The sequence below is a fragment of the Ochotona princeps genome, chromosome 15, assembly GCF_030435755.1.
Source record: "Ochotona princeps isolate mOchPri1 chromosome 15, mOchPri1.hap1, whole genome shotgun sequence".
In the NCBI taxonomy this organism is placed as follows: Eukaryota; Metazoa; Chordata; class Mammalia; order Lagomorpha; family Ochotonidae; genus Ochotona; species Ochotona princeps.
In genome coordinates, this window is record NC_080846.1 from 9,596,009 (window position 1) to 9,617,713 (window position 21,705).

The 21,705-nt window shown below is 45.3% G+C and overlaps 1 protein-coding gene across 5 annotated transcripts in view; it reads left to right on the forward strand.

The window, feature by feature from the left end:
* Positions 1 to 21,705, forward strand: part of LARGE1 (LARGE xylosyl- and glucuronyltransferase 1) — a 460,854-nt gene that overhangs the window by 380,234 nt on the left and 58,915 nt on the right. For all 5 annotated transcript variants that reach the window (XM_058673507.1, XM_058673505.1, XM_004589562.3 and 2 more), the window contains 2 exons: positions 10,492 to 10,604; positions 12,001 to 12,126. In XM_058673507.1, the coding sequence (XP_058529490.1) occupies positions 10,492 to 10,604; positions 12,001 to 12,126 (239 nt within the window). The remainder of the gene's footprint in view (positions 1 to 10,491; positions 10,605 to 12,000; positions 12,127 to 21,705) is intronic.

Below are 21,705 nucleotides of genomic sequence, written 5' to 3' on the forward strand. Positions count from 1 at the left end.
AAAGATGGGTGTTGCAGCACCACTGGCTGCTTTACGTTATAATTCTTTCTACTCTCCTATTTTCTCCCTTTTGTGGGGAGATGGGGAATAATCACCAACAAGTGTACTTGAGATCTTTGTATGAAGAAAAAAAAGCTTGCATTTAAGGACAAGATCAAAAGCAAGAATCCTGCCTAGACTATAAGAGAAACTTGGCTTTGGGGGAGAAGAGTAATAGTGTTGTCCCAACTTCAGTCCCAGCTTCATCGCTGAGAGCAGAGAGGTGAAGTCCTTGCCTCAATGTCACATACCAGGAGGCATCTGAGACCAGATGCAGATCCCGGCCAGACGGACTCCAAGCCCAAGCTCTTCCTGGCATCCCCTGCTCAATCCCAGAGGTTATAAAAGGTCTGACAAATTAGACCACAGATTACTTCCTGCTGGCGCAGCTTGTCACCTCTGTTGCCATAAGTTGGAGACAGGCAGTTGTTGAAGATTTGTTTTTGTTTGTGTGACCTCATTTGTCCTGGCTGAAGGCAGGAACTAGTTAGGCCCCCAGTCCATGCTTACCAGGGAGGGAAGATATCTGACTTAAATGTTAAGACACTCCATGGGACACCCACATCCTGTGTTGGAGTACCTGGAGGTAGGAGCTAGACAGGCCCCACAGTCCTTGCTCATCAGGGAGGGAAGATGTCTGGCTTCAAGGTTAACACACTCGCCGGGACACCCACATCCTGTGTCGAGGTGACTGGGTTCAGCTCTGAGCCACATTCGCATTTCCAGCATCCTGCCTCTGAGCACCTTGTGAGGTAAAGATGCTGCTACCAGTGGATGGAGCTTCTGGCTCCTGGCCTAGGGAGGGAACTGGTGGATGGGATCTCTCTGTGTCTGTTTCTGTCTCAAATTTCACTCTCAGGTCTTTGCTTCTTAACCATTTGTGTGCATCTCAGCATTCTTTGTCATGAGTGGCCCTGCACATGTTCATTGAGCCCTGGTTATGTACTCCTATGCAGAGAGCCTCTGTCTTATTTATGAACTCATTCCTTTATCCATTGAGTCACTCATAAATATTCTGAAGTGCTGTGCTGTGCCTGTGGTAGGCACTGATGTGGAGAGGTGACACCATCCCTGTCCTGGAGAGCGCTTAGTGGGACATACAAGGTGAGTGACTGCCAAGCAGAGCGATCTGTGTTGCAGCTGAGTCTATAGTGTGGCTGCCTCTGCTTTAGAAGAGAAGGCAGCTAAGAATGGCCAGTAGAGGAGACCAAGGGGTGCAGACGAAACAGTGGGATTCTGTGCAGCTGAATTTGAGCTTAGAATTCTGCAGTTTTATTTATTGTTTTTAGATGTATCTACTCTTATTTGAAAGACAATGTTATAGCAGAAAGACAAGGATAGAGAAGGAGAGAGAATCAGAGAAAAAGAGAAAATCTTCCACCAGCTGGTTCATTCCCCAAATGTCACAACAGCTGGAGCTGAGCCAGTCCAATGCCAGGAGCTTCTTACAAGCCTCAGACTCTGAGCCGCCATTCACTGCTTTCCCGGACCACATTCAGGCAACTGAATGCAGAGTGTAGTAGCTAGAACTTAAACGGGTACCCGTATAGGACACCAGCATCACAGGTGGAGGCTTAACCTGTTCAAGCCCAAGAATTCTGTAGTTTTAAAGAATTCCATTCGAGCCAGTGCTGTGGAACCACAAGTTAAGTTGCCACTTGAAACCCTGGCATCCCATATGGGCATTGGTGCACGTCCTAGCTAATCCATTTCCAATCTAGCTCCCTGGAAAAGTAATCAAGTATGACCCAAGTGCCTGGGTCCCTGTCCAGCAGTTTTTCTCCAAAGGTGGCCTTATGCTTAGGTCCTGAGGGGAAGGCCCAGGAGGGGCATTACCCAGTCCATAATATACAGCGAAGGGAAAAGACACAGCTGCCAGCATGGGGTAGGAGCTCAGACCACCCAGCAAAGCCCCAGCCGCAGAGCACTGTGGGCGACAGTGGCTTGCCTGTCTGCATTCAAGGATTGTCCTGTCTTTCCAAGTCCCTGATCGATTGCAGCCAGCCAGAAATCAGCCATCAGGGTCCCGGGAGATTCCCAGGATACAGAGAAAGTCAAAGAGTGGCCCAGGAGTGGACAGGTAGAAAAGTGACAGCAAGACACGTGGGAGCACCTGGCATTTAAGAGACATTTGTTCTCTCGGGTTCGTCAAAGGAAGGGAAATGGCAGACGGCTATGAGTTCTGCATTCCTCACTGAGCGTTTTTTCAGGCCTGCCTTTGTCCAGGATGTGAAAGCTACAACAATGCAGGGTTCACGGTTGTGTCCTTCTGGAGCACTCACTTCTTCCGCAAGTGCCTTTCTTGGGTAGCAGTCCACGAGCTCAGCATCACATTGCCAGCATAGACACACACACACTTGCACACACACAGCTGGTCAGAACTGCTCAGCCAGCTGAGCCGTCTTGCCCTTCATGTAGGCAAACCAGACATCATCTTGTGCAAGGAAGCATCCAGCCAGACAGGCAGGAAGCGGCAGGCTCATTATTTGTGAAAGATTAAAATCTTCATGCCAGCGAGCGGGGTCAGCAGATCTGACTCCTGCTTAGCAAATTGTAGTCATTTCCCAGTACCTAATCCAGAATCCGTGGGCTTCAGGCACCCTGCATCCCCCAACCAGGAGCGCTGCAGAGCTGACCCAGGCTTTGCAAGAATCCTGAGCTTTTCCAAATCTTGTGTCAGACCCTAGTTGGTTCGGTTGCAAAGTTAGGACAGGTTTCTTGGTGCTGTACGTGCTGTAGCTCTGTCCAGCTCCAGAATGCACTTGTTGAAAGAGGCAGGCTGCAGAGTGTTTAAAGCTGCCTTAAACAGCAGCGGCCTGGGCATGTCCGAAATGTCTTTATTCAGTGTCTGTTAGCCTCGTGTTTTCATGTCTGCTCTCATGTCCTGTAACACATCCAGCCCTAGAGGATTTTTCCAGATCAAAGGATTTTCTGGGTAGACCAGAAGTACAGCCCAGCAAATTTGGTTTCTTTTATATCTTATTGTCTAAAATGGACAGAGTCACCTGATAGAGTTCCCAATGGTTACCTGAAAATCTCCAATTCTGGAAAGTAATTTTAAGAAGTTTGCTTGGCCCAAGACAACAGCCTCACATTCTCCAGAATTGGGTTATTCTCTTAAAAACAAACAAAGCTTATTTTTTTTGGTTTTAGTCAAAAGTCAAGAGAGACAGGGAGGAACAGAAAGATCATCCATCCATTGGTTCACTCCTCAGATGGCTGCAGCAGAAAAGTCAGACAATGACAGTTATTACTGGAAATAAGGACAATGGGGACACTCATATAGTTCCAGTAGTATTACTAGGAAGATACTTTGCAGAACTGCTTAGGCTGAACACATGCACAACCAGTGACCCAGCAACTCCGTGGACAGGCATACATATGACCCCAAAGGATACACTCCGGAATGTTTATAACAGGTTCTAAAAATTGTCATCAATAAGATATCATCATACTATATGTTATTGTATAGGATTAAAACTTACAAGCATAAATAGATACTTGTAAGTTATTACAGGTATAAATGCAGTAATACAAGTGAATTACAAGCCTAATACTGAACCAAAAGGATCTGTACCAATAATTCAGTTTATATGCAGTTCAGAAACAGTTGAAGCTAAACTCTGAGCTGTCCATTTTAGGCTGTTCTCCCTTTTGCTTTTCAACACAACGCTCTCCTCCCTACAGAGGCACCTGCCCTTCTTGCTCTGCCATCTTGGCTGCTGCTGCACATTGAGGCTAGGGAACAAGAGCCTTAGCCTAAGAGCAGCAGATGAAACACTCCATTCCTGCACCAGATGTTCCCTGGAGAAGCCTTTGATTTTTAATTTATTGATTCATTCAGGTAGCATGGGTCTCTTATATTCCCAGCATGACAGCTGTGGTACAGCCCTGCTGGTCCCACACATACCAGCCAGCTCCATGGATTGTCCTTGTCACACGGGAGGCGCACTGCCTCTGTGCCAGGCGCTGCAAGGCAAGTGACTTTCTTCCTCCCCACCAACCCCCTCCACCTCCAGACCTGGCCGACAAGCAGCTCACTGAGCCGCAAAGGACGAAGTCAGGCTTCCTGGCACCACCTTGGTCCTGCAGTGTCAGCCTCTGATCTGGGCCATGTTTGCCAAGCCAAGTTTGCTGCAGTTTCTGACTGAAGGGGTCCCCTTTCAGTAGAACCATCTGCATTCTTCAAGTCTTCACAGCACTCCCTGAAAAGGCATGCAGGCACAGCATTTGCATGATTTCTAGTGGCAGTTCCCTGAGTGATAACCAGGCACCTCCATCAGGATGTATATAGTTTCTGTAACTGCTATTTGTTAAGCCTTCATGTACCACTTCCTATCTTAAAAACCCTTTACAATCAGGAAACAGGAGATCTCCCCAGCACCATGGAGATCAGTAAATACAGCTCCCCTTTCCTTGGCTAGGGTATGCTGAACTCTGTAATCGCCTGGGTGCAAGCACCCAAGTACATGTTGTCCTCCTCTTGCTAGCTTTGCGATTTTTGTCTCCTATCGGAGGCAGACATCTTAGCACGCTTAAGAACATCATGTATGCGCATGACTTCCTGTGGAGTAGACTTTCCTCTTCTGTTAGTTTTTGCCTTTTGTGGTTGTATCTTGTGGCTGCCCCTTTGCAGTAACCCCTTGGGGTCTCCCAATCACACCGGTTGTGACACTGGAAGCTGGCGATTGTCAGAAGATAGGGCAGGCCCTGGGCCTGGGAATATTGCACAAGATTGAAGATACTTTAAGTGGCCAATGTGTTTTGCACACACACAGAAATTCACACATTCTCTCACACACACAAGGGTATTGAAGATTTTTAGATCAGTCAATTCCAGCTAGTGAGAGAATTCCTGTGTTTGAACATTAATTATCAAACTCTTAATTTAGCATTCACAGGTATGGCTCCTAAATAACATACACGAGTTACACTTTTTCAGTCCTTGGGATCATTTTGGTGTGAATATGGGATTGTCCCCCATGTTAATATCTAGCCCAGCATGATAGCCTGGTGGCTAAATCCTTGCCTTGCATGTGCGGGATCTCATATAGGCACCAGTTCGTGTCTCAGCTACTCCACTTCCCATCCAGCTCCCTGCTGCTGTCTAGGAAAGCAGTAGAGAATGGCCCAAATCCTTGGGACCCTGCACCTGCGTGGGAGACCTGGAATACGCTCCTGGCTCCTGGTTTCAGTTGTGCTCACTTGGGGAGTAAACCAGCACATAGAATATGTGTCTCTTTGTATATCTGCCTTTCCAATAAAAATAAAATATTTTTAAGAATCTAAAAAAATGTAGAATGATAAACTGAGACTCAGAATACGAGTGATTGTTTGTAGGATCATATTGGCAGTAAGTGATAATATCATCAGGAGTCAACCCAGAGCAATGCTTTCCAGACCCATTGCATTCACTGCCTTATTGCACTTTGTCCTTCTAGCGTGGCTACAAAAAGCCCATGTGGAGCAAGTGCTTGTCCTGGAAGCTAAAATGCTGCTTGGAGCACCCACACCCTAAAATCCCAGAGCACAGTCTTCATTTTTGCAGGCATCATGTTGAATCACAGTAGTGACCGTGTCTTCCATTTGCAATTTTCAAGTTTATGTAAAAGGAACAACTTCATATATTTTATATATATGATTTTAAGATCATAATTTACTTCCCAGCCTACTCCTCCTCACTTCCACCCACCTTCCTCCTTCCTTTCTTACTTTTAGATTGTACAATAACATACTTCCAATTTATCTTAGCACTCCACTAAATAAAAACTTCAACAAGTAACAAGTAGGAAAACCACGGTTCTTCAAGAGTGTAGACAAGGGCTTAGCAGAAATCAAATCTCAAAATGTCAGTTTTACTCATAGACATTACATTTTGTTTTATAAACATATCTCTTTTTCCTTAAAGGATCAGGCCAAGATGAAATGCTCTACTCTGGATAGATATATGCTGAGTTAATACTTTCTTAAAGATCTGTTTATTTAAAAGGCAGAGGTATAGAGAGAGGGGTGGGGGAGAGAGACAGAGAGAGAAAGAGAGAGGCACCTTCCATCCAGTGATTCACTGCCTAAATGGACACAATAGCCAGAGCTGCACCAGGTTGAAGCTAGAAGCAGGAACTTCATCTGGGTCTCCCACATGGGTGCATAGACTCAAGGACATGGGTCTTCCCAGGCACATTAGCGGGGAAGTAGCACACCTAAAACTTGAACCAGGGTCCATATGGGATGCCAGCAGTATAGGCAGAGACTTAACCCATAACACCACAACAGCAGCCCCTGAGTTAATATTTTGAGTAAATTCCATGATGGTGGGACATACAGATAAGGAACACAAGTGTAAACATTTCCATTCGTTCACACATAGTTAGTGCTCCATATGTAGCTGTTGAATTAGTGAAAGATGTGAAAGTTCTTTTAAATATGGTGGCCATGAAAATCATAATGTAATAGCATAAATATGAGAGATGGATGATAGAGCAGCCAAAGATGTCTCAAAACAAAGCAGGCAGCCACCATGTGTTTCAGCCTGGACTGAAACCAGTCCCTGTGTGTACTTGGAGGCAGGACCCCAGCTGAGCTGTCCATGCAGGTGCCCAGGGAGATGTTAATCAAATGAAGATTTGTATTGCTGGACTATCTATAACAACAAAAACATCAGAAATAGCCAAAATGTTCTTTGATGGGTACACGGCCTGAATAAATGATGGTACATGTATGAAATGAAGGAAATAATTTTCATGATTAAAGTAGATGTTGAAATATTAAAATGGTCCGATTTTTAGAAAGATCTTTTTATCTGTTCATTTGAAAGAGTTACAAAGATAGAGGGAGAAACAGAAAGTGAGGTTTTCTGTCTGCTCCCCAAGTAGCTGCGATAGTCGGGTCTGCACCAGACAGAAGCCATGGGCCAGGAGTTTCTTGCTGGTCTCCCATGTGGAAAGCAAGAACTCAAGGACGTGAGCCATCTTCCACTGCTTCTCCCAGGCCATTAGGGGGAAGCTGGATCAGAAGTGGAACTGGCACCTGTGTGGGATGCAGGCGGGAGCTTTCCTCACTACGCCAGCATCTCGGCCCCTGATGTTAGGTCTTCAAGACATAATGGTGGAAAAAAGGCAAACTGCAATGCAAAATGAAAGTTGCAAATCACACTAAGGGAACTATCGTATATACAGAGAATAAACGTATAAAACCATACACAGAGGTGAAACATGATCACCATACTTACTGGATACCTCTGAGGAAGAGGAGGTAGAAGGAGATGAAGCAACATTTGATGGATATCATGGAGTTCACTCTGTCTTTAATAACCAGTGTAGCAACAGAGCAGTATTTATTACTTCTTAGTGGTGGATATTTGTTTTACGGGCATCTGTATGTTTCTGTTGGTTAGAAATAGTTCATAATTAAAATCACACAAAAGAACAGGCCGGGTGCCCAGAGAATGGTCATATTTTTGCATTCAGTCCTCTGTGCCAGATCCTCCCATCATTCCAAGCAGCCTGGCAAGCAGTGTTGTTTGCACCTGCTGCTGGGGACCCACACATCTTCACACCGTGTGAAGCTATCGGTTCTCAGCGGGATCTCCAGAGCCCACAGAGCTGCCATGTCTACCTCCACGGGCTTCAAACTGCACGATCATTTCATCAACGTTCGTAGCTTCTAGCTACCTCCATCTTTTTTTACATATTGGAGCAACTCCCCAACCTAGTTAGAATTAATTTTGCATAAAGATTGAATGAAATTCTCTTTTCTCGTGTTCGAGTAGTCTCTTTTCTTGAAACAATCATTATTTATGTACATCACTAGACTCTCTTGGTTTTTACATTTCTAAACATTTCTTTCGTTTCTCCTCGAAAGAAGCAATGACGTAATGGCTTGGTGGTAGATGTTATAAATGTGAGGTGTGCTGGGACAGAGCTTGCACTAGCTCCACAAGTGCTTCGCAATTCAACGTTCACTAACGTCTCACTGCTGCCTTGCATTTACCATGTTGGGGGTACCTGCCCATGGAAACTGGCAAATGCTATAAATCAGGTAGTTTTTTTTCTTCCTGGGAGAGCTGAGGGCTCAATGTTAGAACCTGCCAGAGGAGGGCGTGATAGCTCTCTGAATTACATAGGGCCCATGTGACGCATGGACAACCTTAAAGCGAATCAAGGAAGACTTGCCTGGAGTTTCATGCCTTTAAAGGGTTGTTGCTGGGAGTGGGAGGGAGTGCTCTGGTCTTTGTGCTGTGGTGGGAGAAGCACTGATTTTGCCTTCTGTCGAATCAGAGTCTGGTGTAGGGACTTTTGGCCCAGAACTTAGCCCCCACAGTGCCCCCATCAGTAAATTAAGTATGGGAAAATCTCTTGTAAAGATCTTGTGAGAGGTTGGGGTGGGGGGAAGGATTTATGCAAAACACACACACACACACCACACACACACACAAAGAATAAGCAAGAAGTGTAACTCGCCCTTGTGGCTTCCAAGTTCAGATGTCTGTCTTCCCCGGCTCTTCCACAGCCTAACTGCATATGTATGTTTCATGTTCTTCTCCCCATCACCAAAGTTCCCTTCACTACACAGTGAACATGCTTTTTTGCCAAGTATATGCCATGCCAATAGGTTATTTGGAGAAGTCTGTTTCTTTCCTACAGTCTTAGAATCATTGTGTTACCTATTGACTAAGGTGGTTTTCAGCTGCCTGGAGCTTTCTCCACTGACCTTTCCGCTGATCTAAGAATCCTGGGCAGGATTGATTTGGGGACCCACCAGTGCAACAATCCCATCCACCAAATTGACTGCAGTGGCCTGCAGGAAAATTCTCTGGCTATCCATGTGCTGGGCTATGAGCTTTCCCTGTATGCTGCACCTGCCCTGGAAAGCAGACAGCTGACCCATGACATTCAGCTAAACTAAGATTTATGAGAGTACTTGGAAATGTTCATGGGGCAAAAATGAAATTAAAAGATACTGCTTATTTGGGTACAAAAATATTGGCAGATCCGTGCAAAAACATTGGGAGATCCAAACATGTCTTTTATGCCCTTTATAGGCATGAATTTTGAAAAAAAAAAGTTGCAGAGCAATCTTGTGTTTTTTTTTTTTTAATGAAGCAAAGAGACAATGAAAGAGCCATTCCACACCTGCTGGCTCACCTCTCAAAATCCCACGACCGACCGACAGAGCTGGGTCAGGCCAAAGCTGGAAACCTGATCTAGGTGTCCCGTGTGAGGGTAGGAACAACCACATATGTTGTCACTGCTGCTTCCCAAGTTGTGATTAGCCGTACGCTGAGAAGGGGAGCCAGGACTCAACCTGGGGTCAGTGTCTGTACAGCTGCCCAAGTGCCCACCCCTAAACTCACCCTGACAGCTCCCCAAGCGCCCACCCCTAAACTCACCTTGTAATTCCATTTTTTACAAGCATTTTGAAGTACTCTTACACTATTCTCTTTGTAGATAGCACTTTTTTTTTTTTGGCCTGAGAATACATTGAGTTGTTTTGACATTTGAAAAAACACAAGGGATTCTACAGTGGGAATTTCCCTCCAGATACCAGCCCCATTCACTCTCAATGGAAGAAACCAGGTGGCTAGATACAAGCTGCTATCGCTGGTTCCCCAGGAACCCAGAGGTTTTTGCAATCCATCTTAGAGACCCGACATCAGTCCTGCCTCATCATTGTTGGGCCTCTGGAATTGAGGAGCACAGAGACAAGCCCAGGGCACGTCAGTAGTCAGTTAGTCAAGACAAAGCCAGAATGAATTCCTACATGATCGGCTTTTTGTCTATAAAATAAATGGCACATCCTGTCCAGGTCCCATGTATCAGCTATGCCGGCTAAGGTTGTCATTCCTGTGGGGAAAAATGCAGACCAAAAACCCATGCTTATAAGCCACATCCTGTGTGTCAAGTGCTGAGCTAGGCTCTTTTATGAACATCCTTGGTGTAAAATGTATGAAACACGGAGTGAGTGTCCTAACCAGGATTCCGTGTGTAGTTTAGTGTGCATGATAATGCAACCATCAGCACCTCCTCTGTCCAGGCCGTGCCAGGCTCTCTTGCCCATGTCACTTAATGCTTACAACAACCCCTGGAAACCTATGTTTCTGTGAGGAAATGTTGCAGACTGGAGGTTTAAGCATGGGTGGGTAACATCCTGCCCCCAGGTCACATGATCCACTTCCCACACCCACCCAAAGCAACCATGGGTGAGACTCAATAAATCTATAGCAGGTTGATTAGAAATAATTTTTTAATAGGAAAAGTAGATCAGGTTTATAGGGAGAAGGAGAGAAAGATCTTCCATCTGCTGGTTCACTCACATGGGTGAGGCCTCCCTTGCAGAACTTTCAATGGACTACGTAGTGGGCAGCTTGGAAGCTTAGGCCTTCTCTGCATGCAAATCATGGTCCCAAGAGTCTACTGCCTTGTCTCACTGCGACTTTCTGCTCCTCTCTGCAAGGTGTGATCCTCCTGCTGCTGGATAAGCTGAGGAAGATGAAGTGGGAGCAGATGTGGAGGCTGACGGCGGAGAGGGAGCTCATGGGCATGCTGTCCACATCCTTAGCTGACCAGGTGAGTGGCCAGGTAGGAAGGTGGCCTTGGTTATTCCCGAGCCTCAAGGAGATGGGTCTTTTCTCCCCATGGGGAAGCTCTGTCTGTTGAGATAGAACTCCCTGATCCTTGCCCCTCTAGGAAAACAGCTCTGCTCACTAGTGCACACATTTGTTCTCTCATCTGCTCATTTAATAGACTTTCACGGTAAACACACACATGCACACACACACGTACTTTTCTTATTTTTACTGGAGAGTACAGGAAGCTTCCCATGTCCTAGATATGTTGATCTTGCTACAGTGTGGTTGCATGGCTAGAGACAGGAAGAAGATTCTTCTGGGCTTGCTCATTTTATACTTTTCTCATTCAAACAGGGAGCTCAGGTTTTAGTGCACTGTTCAGTTGCCTCATCTGTCAACTCCCTGCAGAAATTTTCTCACACCGAGGAAGCCTGGCACTCAGTAGGATAACTTTACCGTTTCTTAGGCATTATTATTTGGTATTTCTCAGGCAGCCGGAACCCAATTTCCTTTGCAAACATGACATAGAGTGTAATGAATGCATTTTTGAGGAAATAATAATACTCAGGTAGCCGAGGGGGAAAGTGGCTGCTTAGCTCATATTTCAAGTCACATTACAGTGACTGGAATGCATACGCCAAACCTGGCAGCTGTGTGTCCATGTCCAGTGAGGATCATTAATTCAGCCATCTCCTGTGCAAAGGCCCATAATTCACCTGCTGTCATACCTGTTAGCAGCTAGGTATTAAGCATGGCTTCATGCAAGGGCTTGGAGTAGAGCCCAGATATGGAGAAACCTCCCAGGACAAGTTAGAGTTAGACTTCCAGAGAGGAGGATGTGTACCCTGGACACCATGGCCCAGTGAAATCCCAGAGCTTCCATCACTACATCCACCACCAGCCCCAGGAGGAGCTGCCAACAAGGAATTGTCATTTGTCTCAGCCCCCTGGAGGAGCAGAGCCAGCCACCTGTCATCACAGGTTCCTCTCCAGGAGATTCAGGATGGATAACCCATATCTCCTGCAGGAAGCAGGGTGAAGGGAGGCAAAGATTTCATTTTATTAGTCACCAGCTGGGGCAGGAAAAGCATTCCCTACCTGGTCCATGGGAGCTTGCTGGAAGGTACTATGTGAGATCAGAAGAACCTGCAAGTGTCACATCAGACTGGGGCGCTTCCAGCCTCCGTGCAAACAGGATTGCTTGTTTTCTGGAGAAGATAGGCAAACCAAAGTCCCTCCCTCACCTCCGCCATTGTGGCCTGAACCAGCCTGTATCCAGAGCAGAAGGCTCCCTAAGAGCCCTGCTCCAGGAAGGTGCAATTCCCCCCAAAGACAAAACTTACTGCTGAGCACTCCTCGCCATCTTAATCACATCCTTGGCTTTTCTCTCCCAGGATATTTTCAATGCCGTCATCAAGCAGAACCCCTTCCTGGTGTATCAGCTCCCCTGCTTCTGGAACGTGCAGCTATCAGACCACACCCGCTCCGAGCAGTGCTACAGAGACGTGTCCGATCTGAAGGTAGGGAGGGGCATGCAGTGCTGGGAGCTGAGGGGGTGCCCGGGGTTGGCAGAGGGATGTTGGGTTCACGAAAACTCCCCAGGGCAGGAATGTGCTTGTGTGCAGTGTGGCAGGAGAAAAAAATATCCTTTGTGTTGTTGCTGGCTGTTTCTCCTGCCCTCGATCGAGCTCTCTAAACAACTGGAAGCAGCATTAGAGTTGACTCATTAGGCCTTTCTTCTTTCTGTCCGTTCCCAGCTGTTTGGGTTCAACTCAGCTCCCAGATCCATTCACTTAGAGTTGGCTGACGACCTAATGTGTGCCAGGTGTGTGATAGCTGTGACTCATTTATCTCCTGTTCTCAAGTTCAGGGAGAAGAGTGTGCAAGGAAATGATTGGGGGGAAAAAGAGGCAGGTGCTGCAGTGGGTTGGAGAAGGTACTAGCACAGACTCTCCCAAAACCAATGCCAAGGAAAGCGGGAAAACATCATTGCTCCCTAGGGATCACACACAGTGCTAGGACTGGACTGCAGCAAGATGAAGAGGAGCAGGTGGAACAGGTGTTGCTGGACCTAATGTTGTATAGCAGACTGTCCTCAGGGTGCCTGACACCAGCAACTGCGCATATATGGCTGACTGGTTCTCTGGTTTTCACTGACTTGTGATCAGCTTCAGCCCCAAGGGCTGGTAGCTGGGGCAACTCAGCCATGTCTCCACTCTGCCATCTACAGGCCAGGGTCCTAAGTCATCAATGCAAAGCCAATGTGAAAGAGAAAGCTCTGGGGGCATAGAAGAAACCTCCAGTCGTTGTTGCTGATGCTCCATCTAGCTGAGCCCAGAGAGCAGGAGTGTATCAAAGTTCCCCTCCCCACAGAAGGAGGAGTGAAGAACTGACCCTGGCTGTGACGGGGAGACAGAGCAGGGGAGGGAGCTGAAGGTCTACATTTGCTTTGGGCTGTTATCAGACAAGGAGTAGATGCACATTTATTCCGTTGAAAATGTGTACCCATTGCCTATATGATGCTGCCATAAACAGCTGCAACTTTTTTTTAAAAGGAAGCCGACTGGGTATCTCACTTTCTTGATGAATTGATTTCTGCCGGTTATTTTCTGATCCCTGCCCACAAGTGCACTCTGTCCTCTGTGCAGGCAACATGCACGTTGAATGTTGTATTTTGCCTTGGATTTGTTTCATAGCGTAAGTGTTTTCTGTGTTGGTCACAGGATAGGAAGAAACATCTCACCCTGGTTATATCAGAATCCACTACCTCGCCTCCCCTGAATGTTAGCTGGCCTCAGTTTTTCGCAAATACAGATTGTACCGTGACGGACAGCAATGTCCAGAGAGCTCTTCTCTTCCTTCAAAGTATTTCTGTGTCTCCCCTTCCCAGGAGTAAAACCGTAGAGTTAGAAGGAAAGAACATCTTTTGTTTACTGCATTCAGTGTTCATGGCCAAATAGTAGAGAACTTTGAAATAGAAACCACGTATTTTCCTTCTTTTGTGCTGCTTCCTCTGTGTGTTTGGAGTTATGAGACTGAAGGAAAGTAGATGAAACAGTCAAGGAGGTTTCTAAGAGTGTGGTGGACTTAGAAGCATGGTGAGCAGGAATAGAGAACCTGCCCTGTGGAGAACACCTGCTAACACTGGCTAGGAATCTTCAAATGCGCTGCGCCTGTTACTGATCAGGCCTGGAAGTGAACAGAGACAGTAGAAGCCAGAAGCAAGTGGCAGGGAATGAAGGCAGAGGCGAAAGCAGATGGCAGGTGGATGAGGGAGTGATGGGTGATCCACAGGCCCCCATGGGGAAGGAACCTGGTCTAGAGGTAGGTGTGATGTTGTGAGAGTGAGATTTAGTCTTTGTTCCTGGTTCCATGCCAAACCATGCTAAAAACAAACAGTGCCAAGTAAACAGAGAATCATAAAAAAAAAAAAAACCAGAGGAAATAACATGAAATCGAAACGATCAAAATGGGCCCACTGACTGGTTTTGGCACTGGTTGAATAAATAAAGGTATCCAGCCTGGAGGACCTGACTCCTAACAGCCTGAAAGGGTTGACAGGAGAATTGTGGGAAAGACCACCGGGTAAATGTCCAGAAGAAAGTTGCTGTGACTGCATTAGTATCAGACAAAGCACAGGTACAGGCAGAGATAGTCACAGTTTAAGAAGTTCACCAGGAAGATACAAGAATTCTAATCTTGTATGCTGCTTTAACATGTGTATTTATAAATATGTATATTGATGTATAAATATTTATATACACACACAGTTCCAGAGGGAGCTCCCTGAAGAAATGGACAAGTCTATTTTCGTAATGGGATAATTCAACATGGCCTTTTCAAATATTGAATGATCAGCCAAAAATTGATAAAAAATATGGAAGAACAGTTTGCACACTTGACTTTCTGGGTAAATGAAGAACTTTGCACCTGACAATTAAAGAACACACATCCCTCTGAAGGTCACATGGGCTGTTTATAAAAGTGTACCATGTGCTAGACCATAGAGAAAATCACAGTATTTTTTAAAGAATCATCGTATCACAGTTCTCTGGATGAGTATAACTAAATTATAACGTGATAACAGAAAGATTTAAAGCACCTTTTGATTAAAACTGAGAACTCATTGATTGTTCTAAATGGAAATCATAATTGAAACTGAAAACTATTTAGTGACTAAATGAAAATAAAAATTATACATGTCAAAAATTAGTGGAATCTGCAAACATTAGGGAAATATATAGCCTGAAATGTTTACATTATAAAGTGGAAGGTCAAAAAAGTCAATAAGCTAAGTTTGCAGTGTAAGATGATATACAAAGAACATTAAAATAAATTCAAAGTAAACACTCTTGAACATAGAGAAAATAAGAGAAAAAACTGATAGACTGATTGTACAATCAAGTCAAAGGTTGTTTCCTGGAAATGGGCCAATAAAATTGACAAAGCCATGACAGGACTTAGCAAGAAAAAAAAAAGCGTGGAATCAAGAAATTTATGGGGAAACATAAATTATTTTATTGATTCTCTCTGTATTTTTTTTTGAGCCAACAATTCTTCTAAGTTCCAAATATACAGCAACAATTAAAGCAAACAGTCTCTTGGTTCATGGAGATTTCACTTTGTAGATAAAGCATTGTGAGAGAGAATACAGGGATACTTCACCATGTGTGGACAGGCATTTGCCCTGGCAGGTAAGATGCTGTTTGGGATGCTCCCAGTCATCTCAGAGTGCTTGGGTTTGGGGACTGAGCCAGGTCAAAGCTGGAGCCTAGGAGCTCAGTGCAGGGCCCCCATGTGAGCAATGGAGACCCAGCTCCCGGAGCCTTCAGCTGTTGCCTCTCAGGGCCTGCTGAGCAACACCAGGGGTCGAACTGATGGACTCCAGTGTGGAAGTGGGCCCCTTCACCAGCGTTCCAGCAGCTGGCCCCAACATCCACCCCTAAGGGAGCTCTTCATTTTACTTTGCACAGGCATTTTGAAATACTCCCCTAGGATACATGGACAGTGTTACAGCTGTTAAATTTGAAAGCTTCTATGAAATTGGTGCATTCCTAGAAATGTACAATTTATCCAAACTAACTTCAGAGAGAAACATTAATGTCTGGATTACCCCTTGGCTGTTAAATTGTATGCGTATGGAAACAGCATCCCTACATGGTAAGTAGAATTTTTTGAAGATTGATTGATTTATTTGAAAGGCGGAGTTACAGAGGAAGAAAAACGGGGAGAAACAGAGGCAGAGAAATCTTTCATCCACCGATCCACTCCCACGTGGCCATAACAGCCAGGAGCTTGGAAGTCCATCTGGGTCTCCCACATGGATGGCAGAGGCCTAAGCATTCAGACCGCGCTCTGCTGCTTTCGAAGCGTATCGGCGGGAATGTGGAGCAGACACAGAGCAGCCAGGACCCAGACTCCCATGGGATGCTGGAGTTTCAAACAGCAGCTAAACTTGCTGCAACACAGCATCAGCATCTAGAATTTCTTTTATTCAAATAATATTTTCAATGTTAGATAAACTTTTCCAGAGAATCAGGGAGAAAATAACACTTTTTTTAAACTCCTTCAGTAAGCCCAAGATATTCCTGATACCAAAATTAGACAAGAAGAATTGCAAGAAAGGAAGATGGCAGACCATTCTCACTCTTGTATATAGATATAAAAGATGTAAGCGAAATGTTTCCAAACCAAATCCAGCCATGTAGAAAATAGATAATGCATCATGGCTAAGTTGAATTTATTCTGGGAAAGTCAAGGACAATTTAACATTGGGAAAAATTCACAGTGTCATTTTGCATGTTAATAGATTAAAGGAAGAACATATAATCATCAAAATACATGCAGAACGTTATTTGATAAAGTTAAAGACTCGTTCCAGGCTAAACTCTCATAAATAATAACTACTAAAAATCTACAGTCATCATATGCTGAGCTTTTACTCCAGGATGAGACAATTAATTAGAGTAGAGAGCCCAGGGACACTCACATACTTACGGAATTTGATACAGAAAGAGGCAGTATTGCCAGCTATCAAAGTGAGGATTACAGTACCCACATTGTGGGTTAGCATTGCGTTTCACTGGGTCAGCCTACCATGGGCATCCATATCATCACCCAGTGCAAATGCCCGCAGACCCTGTCCAGTCCGGCTCCCTGTTAATGTACTTACAAAAACAGCACATGATCCACAAGTGCTTGGGACCCTGCCATTCACATGGAAGACCCCAGGAGAGTTCCTGGTTCTTGCCTTCAGCCCAGCCCAGTCCTGGTCATTACAGCTATTTGGGTAGTGATCCAGTGAATAGAAGATAATCTCTCTCTCCCTCTCTCTGTGTGTGTGTGTGTGTGTGTGTGTGTGTGTGTGTGTGTGTGTGTGATTCTGCCCTTCAAATTTTTAAATTAAATAAGTTTCCCAAGAATGATGCTGAAAATATTCATGTGGAAAAAAAATCACAATAGATCCTTCTTGTGCCTCACATAAGATTTATTCTAGGTGGATTACAGACTTAAAAGGCAAAATTAAGCTTTTATCTTTTTTAAGGAATTTAGCCTTAATGTGACAAAATAGGGAAGAATATTTGACATTTGAAGGAAGTGCTGCAAGTGAAAAGATCGATGCATCTAGCCACATTGAAATAAACAACTCCATCAAAGGAGAAAAGACAAACATTCATATATATATATATATAAACTAATAAAAATGTGTCAAAGGCATAGGCAGTTCTTTCACTAAATTGGGAAGAAAAGGGGTGAGAAACACTTGGAAAAGAAATGCAACCTCACTGTGAATCAGGAAAGTGAAAACTGAGGCTAAAGATTACACCACAGCCACTAGAAGGGAAAGGTGGTGTCATGGAGATACTAGGAGTCCTCCCATACACTCATTGGGCTGTGTGTGAAGGCGAGCAAAGTGGAAAGCAACTGGGCATTGTCCTAGAAAAGGGACCATGCGTGTCTTACAACTGAGGGCTTAGATGTAACTGACTGGCCATTGGAAAGCCGTGCCTCCCTGAAGGAAAGCGCAGACTGTGTGGTCTGTGGACACATGACACTGGACTGAAGCTGTTCTCAGAACAGGCTGTGTCCCCTTCATCCTGTACCAGGCAGGGGCAGGAGACTTTAGATGTTTCAGGTCCAAAATGAAAACACAAAACATCCACAAATATCAACACAGCTAAAAAGTGTGATAGGCCTTGGAGAAGGAATGAAATTCTAACACATACTATCACCCAAACAGACATCATGTTCATGGTTAAATTGGTAAGTTCTATGAATACTTCTAATGACATGTTGCTTAAAATCCTAGAAACACAAGACAAACACAGAAATCTTAGCAGGTGTCTCACAGAATGAATGTTTCTTAGGAGGAGTTAGCAGCGTCCTTGGTAAGGAAAGTGGGTATTCCTGAGCCTCCAACGGGAAAGGTAGAGGCGTCAGAAGTTAGAGGAGACACTTCATCTGTGAACATTTAACTGAGATGTGAAAGCACATCCCATGTACCCATTATGGATGTGCCATTTCATCTATGTCCCCATATTACTAGTTAAAGATTGATTTATTAATTTGAAAGAGAGAAAAGAGGGAAGGAAAGGAGATTCCATCCTCTGGTTCACTCCTCAACAGGCCACGATGGTGAAGGCTGAGCCAAGCCAAAGTGAGGAGCCAGAAGATTCATCTAGGGCTTCCACATAGGTTGACAGGAGCCCAAGCACTCGAGTCATTGTCCACTGCTTTTTCCAAGCTACTGCAGGAAGTTGGATCAAAAGTGGAGCAGCTGAGACCCAAATCGGCACCCATATTCAGTGTGTGCCATATGCAAGACGCACGGCTACCAACCATTGTGGAACTGTAGGAAATAAAACAGACCAAGCTGTGGCTCCTGTAGAGCTTACATTTTGGCATAGCGGGTGACCATCCCCTTTTGGCCTTGGTTAGTAGTGGCTTAATTATTGTTACTTTGAATGTGTCAAACAAGTAATTTGTGACCTCCCTTCAGCAACCTATTTTATGTACAAGTAGAGGAGTGTGTAACAAATGGCAAAACCATAAAGCTAGAATAGCTGAATCAGATTTAACTTGGACCTGCTTAGATGAGCCTAAATGAAGAACCTACAGTTTAGTCACTATTACCTTATCTAGCAAAACACAGAACAATAAATGAAACCCGTAGAGAAAAGAAGAGCTGGATGAGAGAGGGCTAGAGGATGGAGCGGGAGCGTTGGCAGCCACAAAGGCCTGTGCAGGATTGTCTGTGTGTCCTTCCAAACCCGCCGGAGCTTCAGTTGCCAGGAAACATTGTGTGTCTCCTGTTTTATTCATCCTTCCTCCCATCTTGTGTTTTATTCCATGCACCATTCCCTCTCAGTGAGGCAGGAGCTCCTTCCTGTTTGGGTCCCTTCTTGAAAAGTGGTTGGATGCACCTGCCGTTCTTACTCACTGTAGCTCACATTCAACTCCTCCAAAGAGGGGCCAGCCAGAGCTGGTCCCAATCCCACGCTGCATCAACTGACTGCCAATGTCAGCCAAAGCCAGAGTCACGCAGACACTGCAGCTGCAACCTCACTTGTCTTTTCACCCCCGGGATGGGTTTAGGGTGTGCTGGCTGAGTGTTGTGTGTGGCTAATATCTTGCCTAAAGGCCCGTCATTATGCATCACACAAGGTTCTTCTTTTCCTGTAAAGTGGAATGAGAAGGTGAGGAGGACCTCTGCAAAGCATCACAGAGAACAGACCTGAGTCCTCTCCGTCGCCCCACTCTGGACTCACCCACATGAACCCTGGGCAGGCATCTGGGACTTGTCATCAAGCTGCCTGCCTTTCCCGGAGACAGATGCTCTCCCTTCTGTTCTTACATATCATCAGTTCAAGCAGGTTTTCGTTTTTGTTTTTTTTTTTTTTATCATTGTTATTGGATTTCCAATTACCTTAGGAACATGAGAAAAATGCCTTTTGTAGCAACCAGGGCTCACTGCTGGGAAGCCCAGAGCTCAGTACATAGGAGCAGCTGCCCGCTGGGCAGGAGCCTTAGCAGTCTTGGGCCTGCCTCTCTCCTGCCCTCAGGGGCCAGCGGAGAACTGTGTGCCGACCGAGGTTGCTACAGAGGACTTCTAACGGGAGTTGTATTTTCACCCAAGACAAAGCAGTGTTTGGAACCAAGCAACCCTGTAAATCCCAGTGACAGTTGGACTTCTTACCAACTGGGAAAACTGAGTAAATCACTTAACCTCTCCCCCAGGTTCAGTTACAGTCTCCATAAAATGGAGCCATTATTCTCAGCCAGGCCCCTTGAGTGCCCCATGGAAGTGCACTTGACTTTCGCTCTGTCTTTTGGGTTTCAAGGACCTTCGTTTTTTATCTCTTACATCTTAAAGCCTGATGACTCAGCTATCTCTGGAGTCCTCAATTAAAAGAGAAAGGGAAGGACCCAAAGGATCAGGTTGCTGTCCCTTTACTGGTGGCACACAATGCTGAAAGGGCTGTCACTGGCTGTGCCCTCTTAGAAAAGTGTGGGAAGAATTCTGTGAGACTTTGCTCTGGCCCTGGAGTCTTCACTAGATTCTAAGATGGCATCCTGGCACCTGTGTCTGCAGCAGTGGCTGAAACGCTGCTTGGGATGCCCACATCTCTCATTGAAGCCCAGCCTAGTCCCTGCTGGGCTTCTGTTCCAGCTTCCTGCAGCTGCACACCCTGGGAGGCAGCGGGTGATGGCTCTAGCCACCCCGTGAGAGACCTGATAGGCTCCTAACTTGGGACTGGCCTACATCTGGCTGTTGTGGGCACCTAGGGAGTGAGCCAGGATGGATCTCAGAAAACAGAAAGCTGTTTTCCAGGTAGATTGATTAAGATGGTGTTGCTGGCTTCATTACTTGATCTTACAAAAGTCTTACAAGGTGAATCCCATCTGGTATGTTTTGTAACTCAGAAAGTTCACACAGAGTAAGTCACTTGCTTGTCCAGATCATATACCTAAATACAGTAAAGCTGAAAGTCCAGCTCGCTTCTGCCTCCCTCCAAATTCAGAGCCTGTTGCTGTGACATGGGGCTACATTTCCACCTGATGTTTTCCAATGAAAATATATCTTGTGACATGATACTGTTGGACTATTCTGTGAATTTTCAGAATATAGCTGCAGATAGAGACCCTGTCTCCTTGATTTTTTTTTTAATTTGAATTTTAAGACACAGACGCAGAACTCAGTTTTGTACATCAGCAAATTAAGTCTCCTGCGACATTGGCATCCCGTAGGAGTACCAGTTCAAGTCTCACTTGCTCCACTTTTAATCCTGATTCCTAACAATGTGCCTAGAAATTGGAATACGGCTCAAGAACTGGACTCTTGCCCACAGGGAGACCCAGCTGGAGTTTCTAGCCCAGGCCTGACCGTTGCAGTCATCTGGGGGAGTGAACCAGCAGGTGGAAGATTTTTTTCTCTCTCTTTCTCTTTCTCTCTCAAACTCTATCAAAGCAACAAATCTTTAAAGGAAAAAAAAAAGCAGACACAGAAAGCTGAATTTCTAGCCCCAACCCATTTCCTAACTTAAGGGAATTGAGTATACCTCAAAGAAAAAATGCTAAAGCATAAGAAGAAAACGAGAGAGAAAGCTTGCATATGGGGGAATAATCTGTTTGTTTAAGGAAAATTTGTAGTATTTGTGAGAAGAGAGTAGCCCATAACTCAAGCTTTCAAAGATTTTATAACACTTAGAGATGTGTCAGTTTCCACATCTTTTGAGGAAGATGAGGGAGTGTGTGCATCAGAATATTGAGCACCCTGCAGCTAAGCACTCTGGTGAAAAATGACGCAAGGGGACCCAGAGAGTGGGTAATAAGAATGATGAATGATGGAACTGATTCTAAGGCGATTCAGAGGAACTGAGAAAGGAAACAAAAAAACCAGCTGGTCTGGAGGAGAATGTTTACAATCCAGAATCGCCGCCTCCCAGCCAGCCCTCTTCTTGCTTGATTTTCAGCCAGTGCCGGTTCACTTTCGTAATGAGACCCCAGTCCCAGCGGACTAACTGTCCAGCTGTCTCTAGTGCATCCTGCTGTGGCCGGTACAGTGGAAGCGTTCTCTGGCCCCTCCTCAAGGAGCCTGA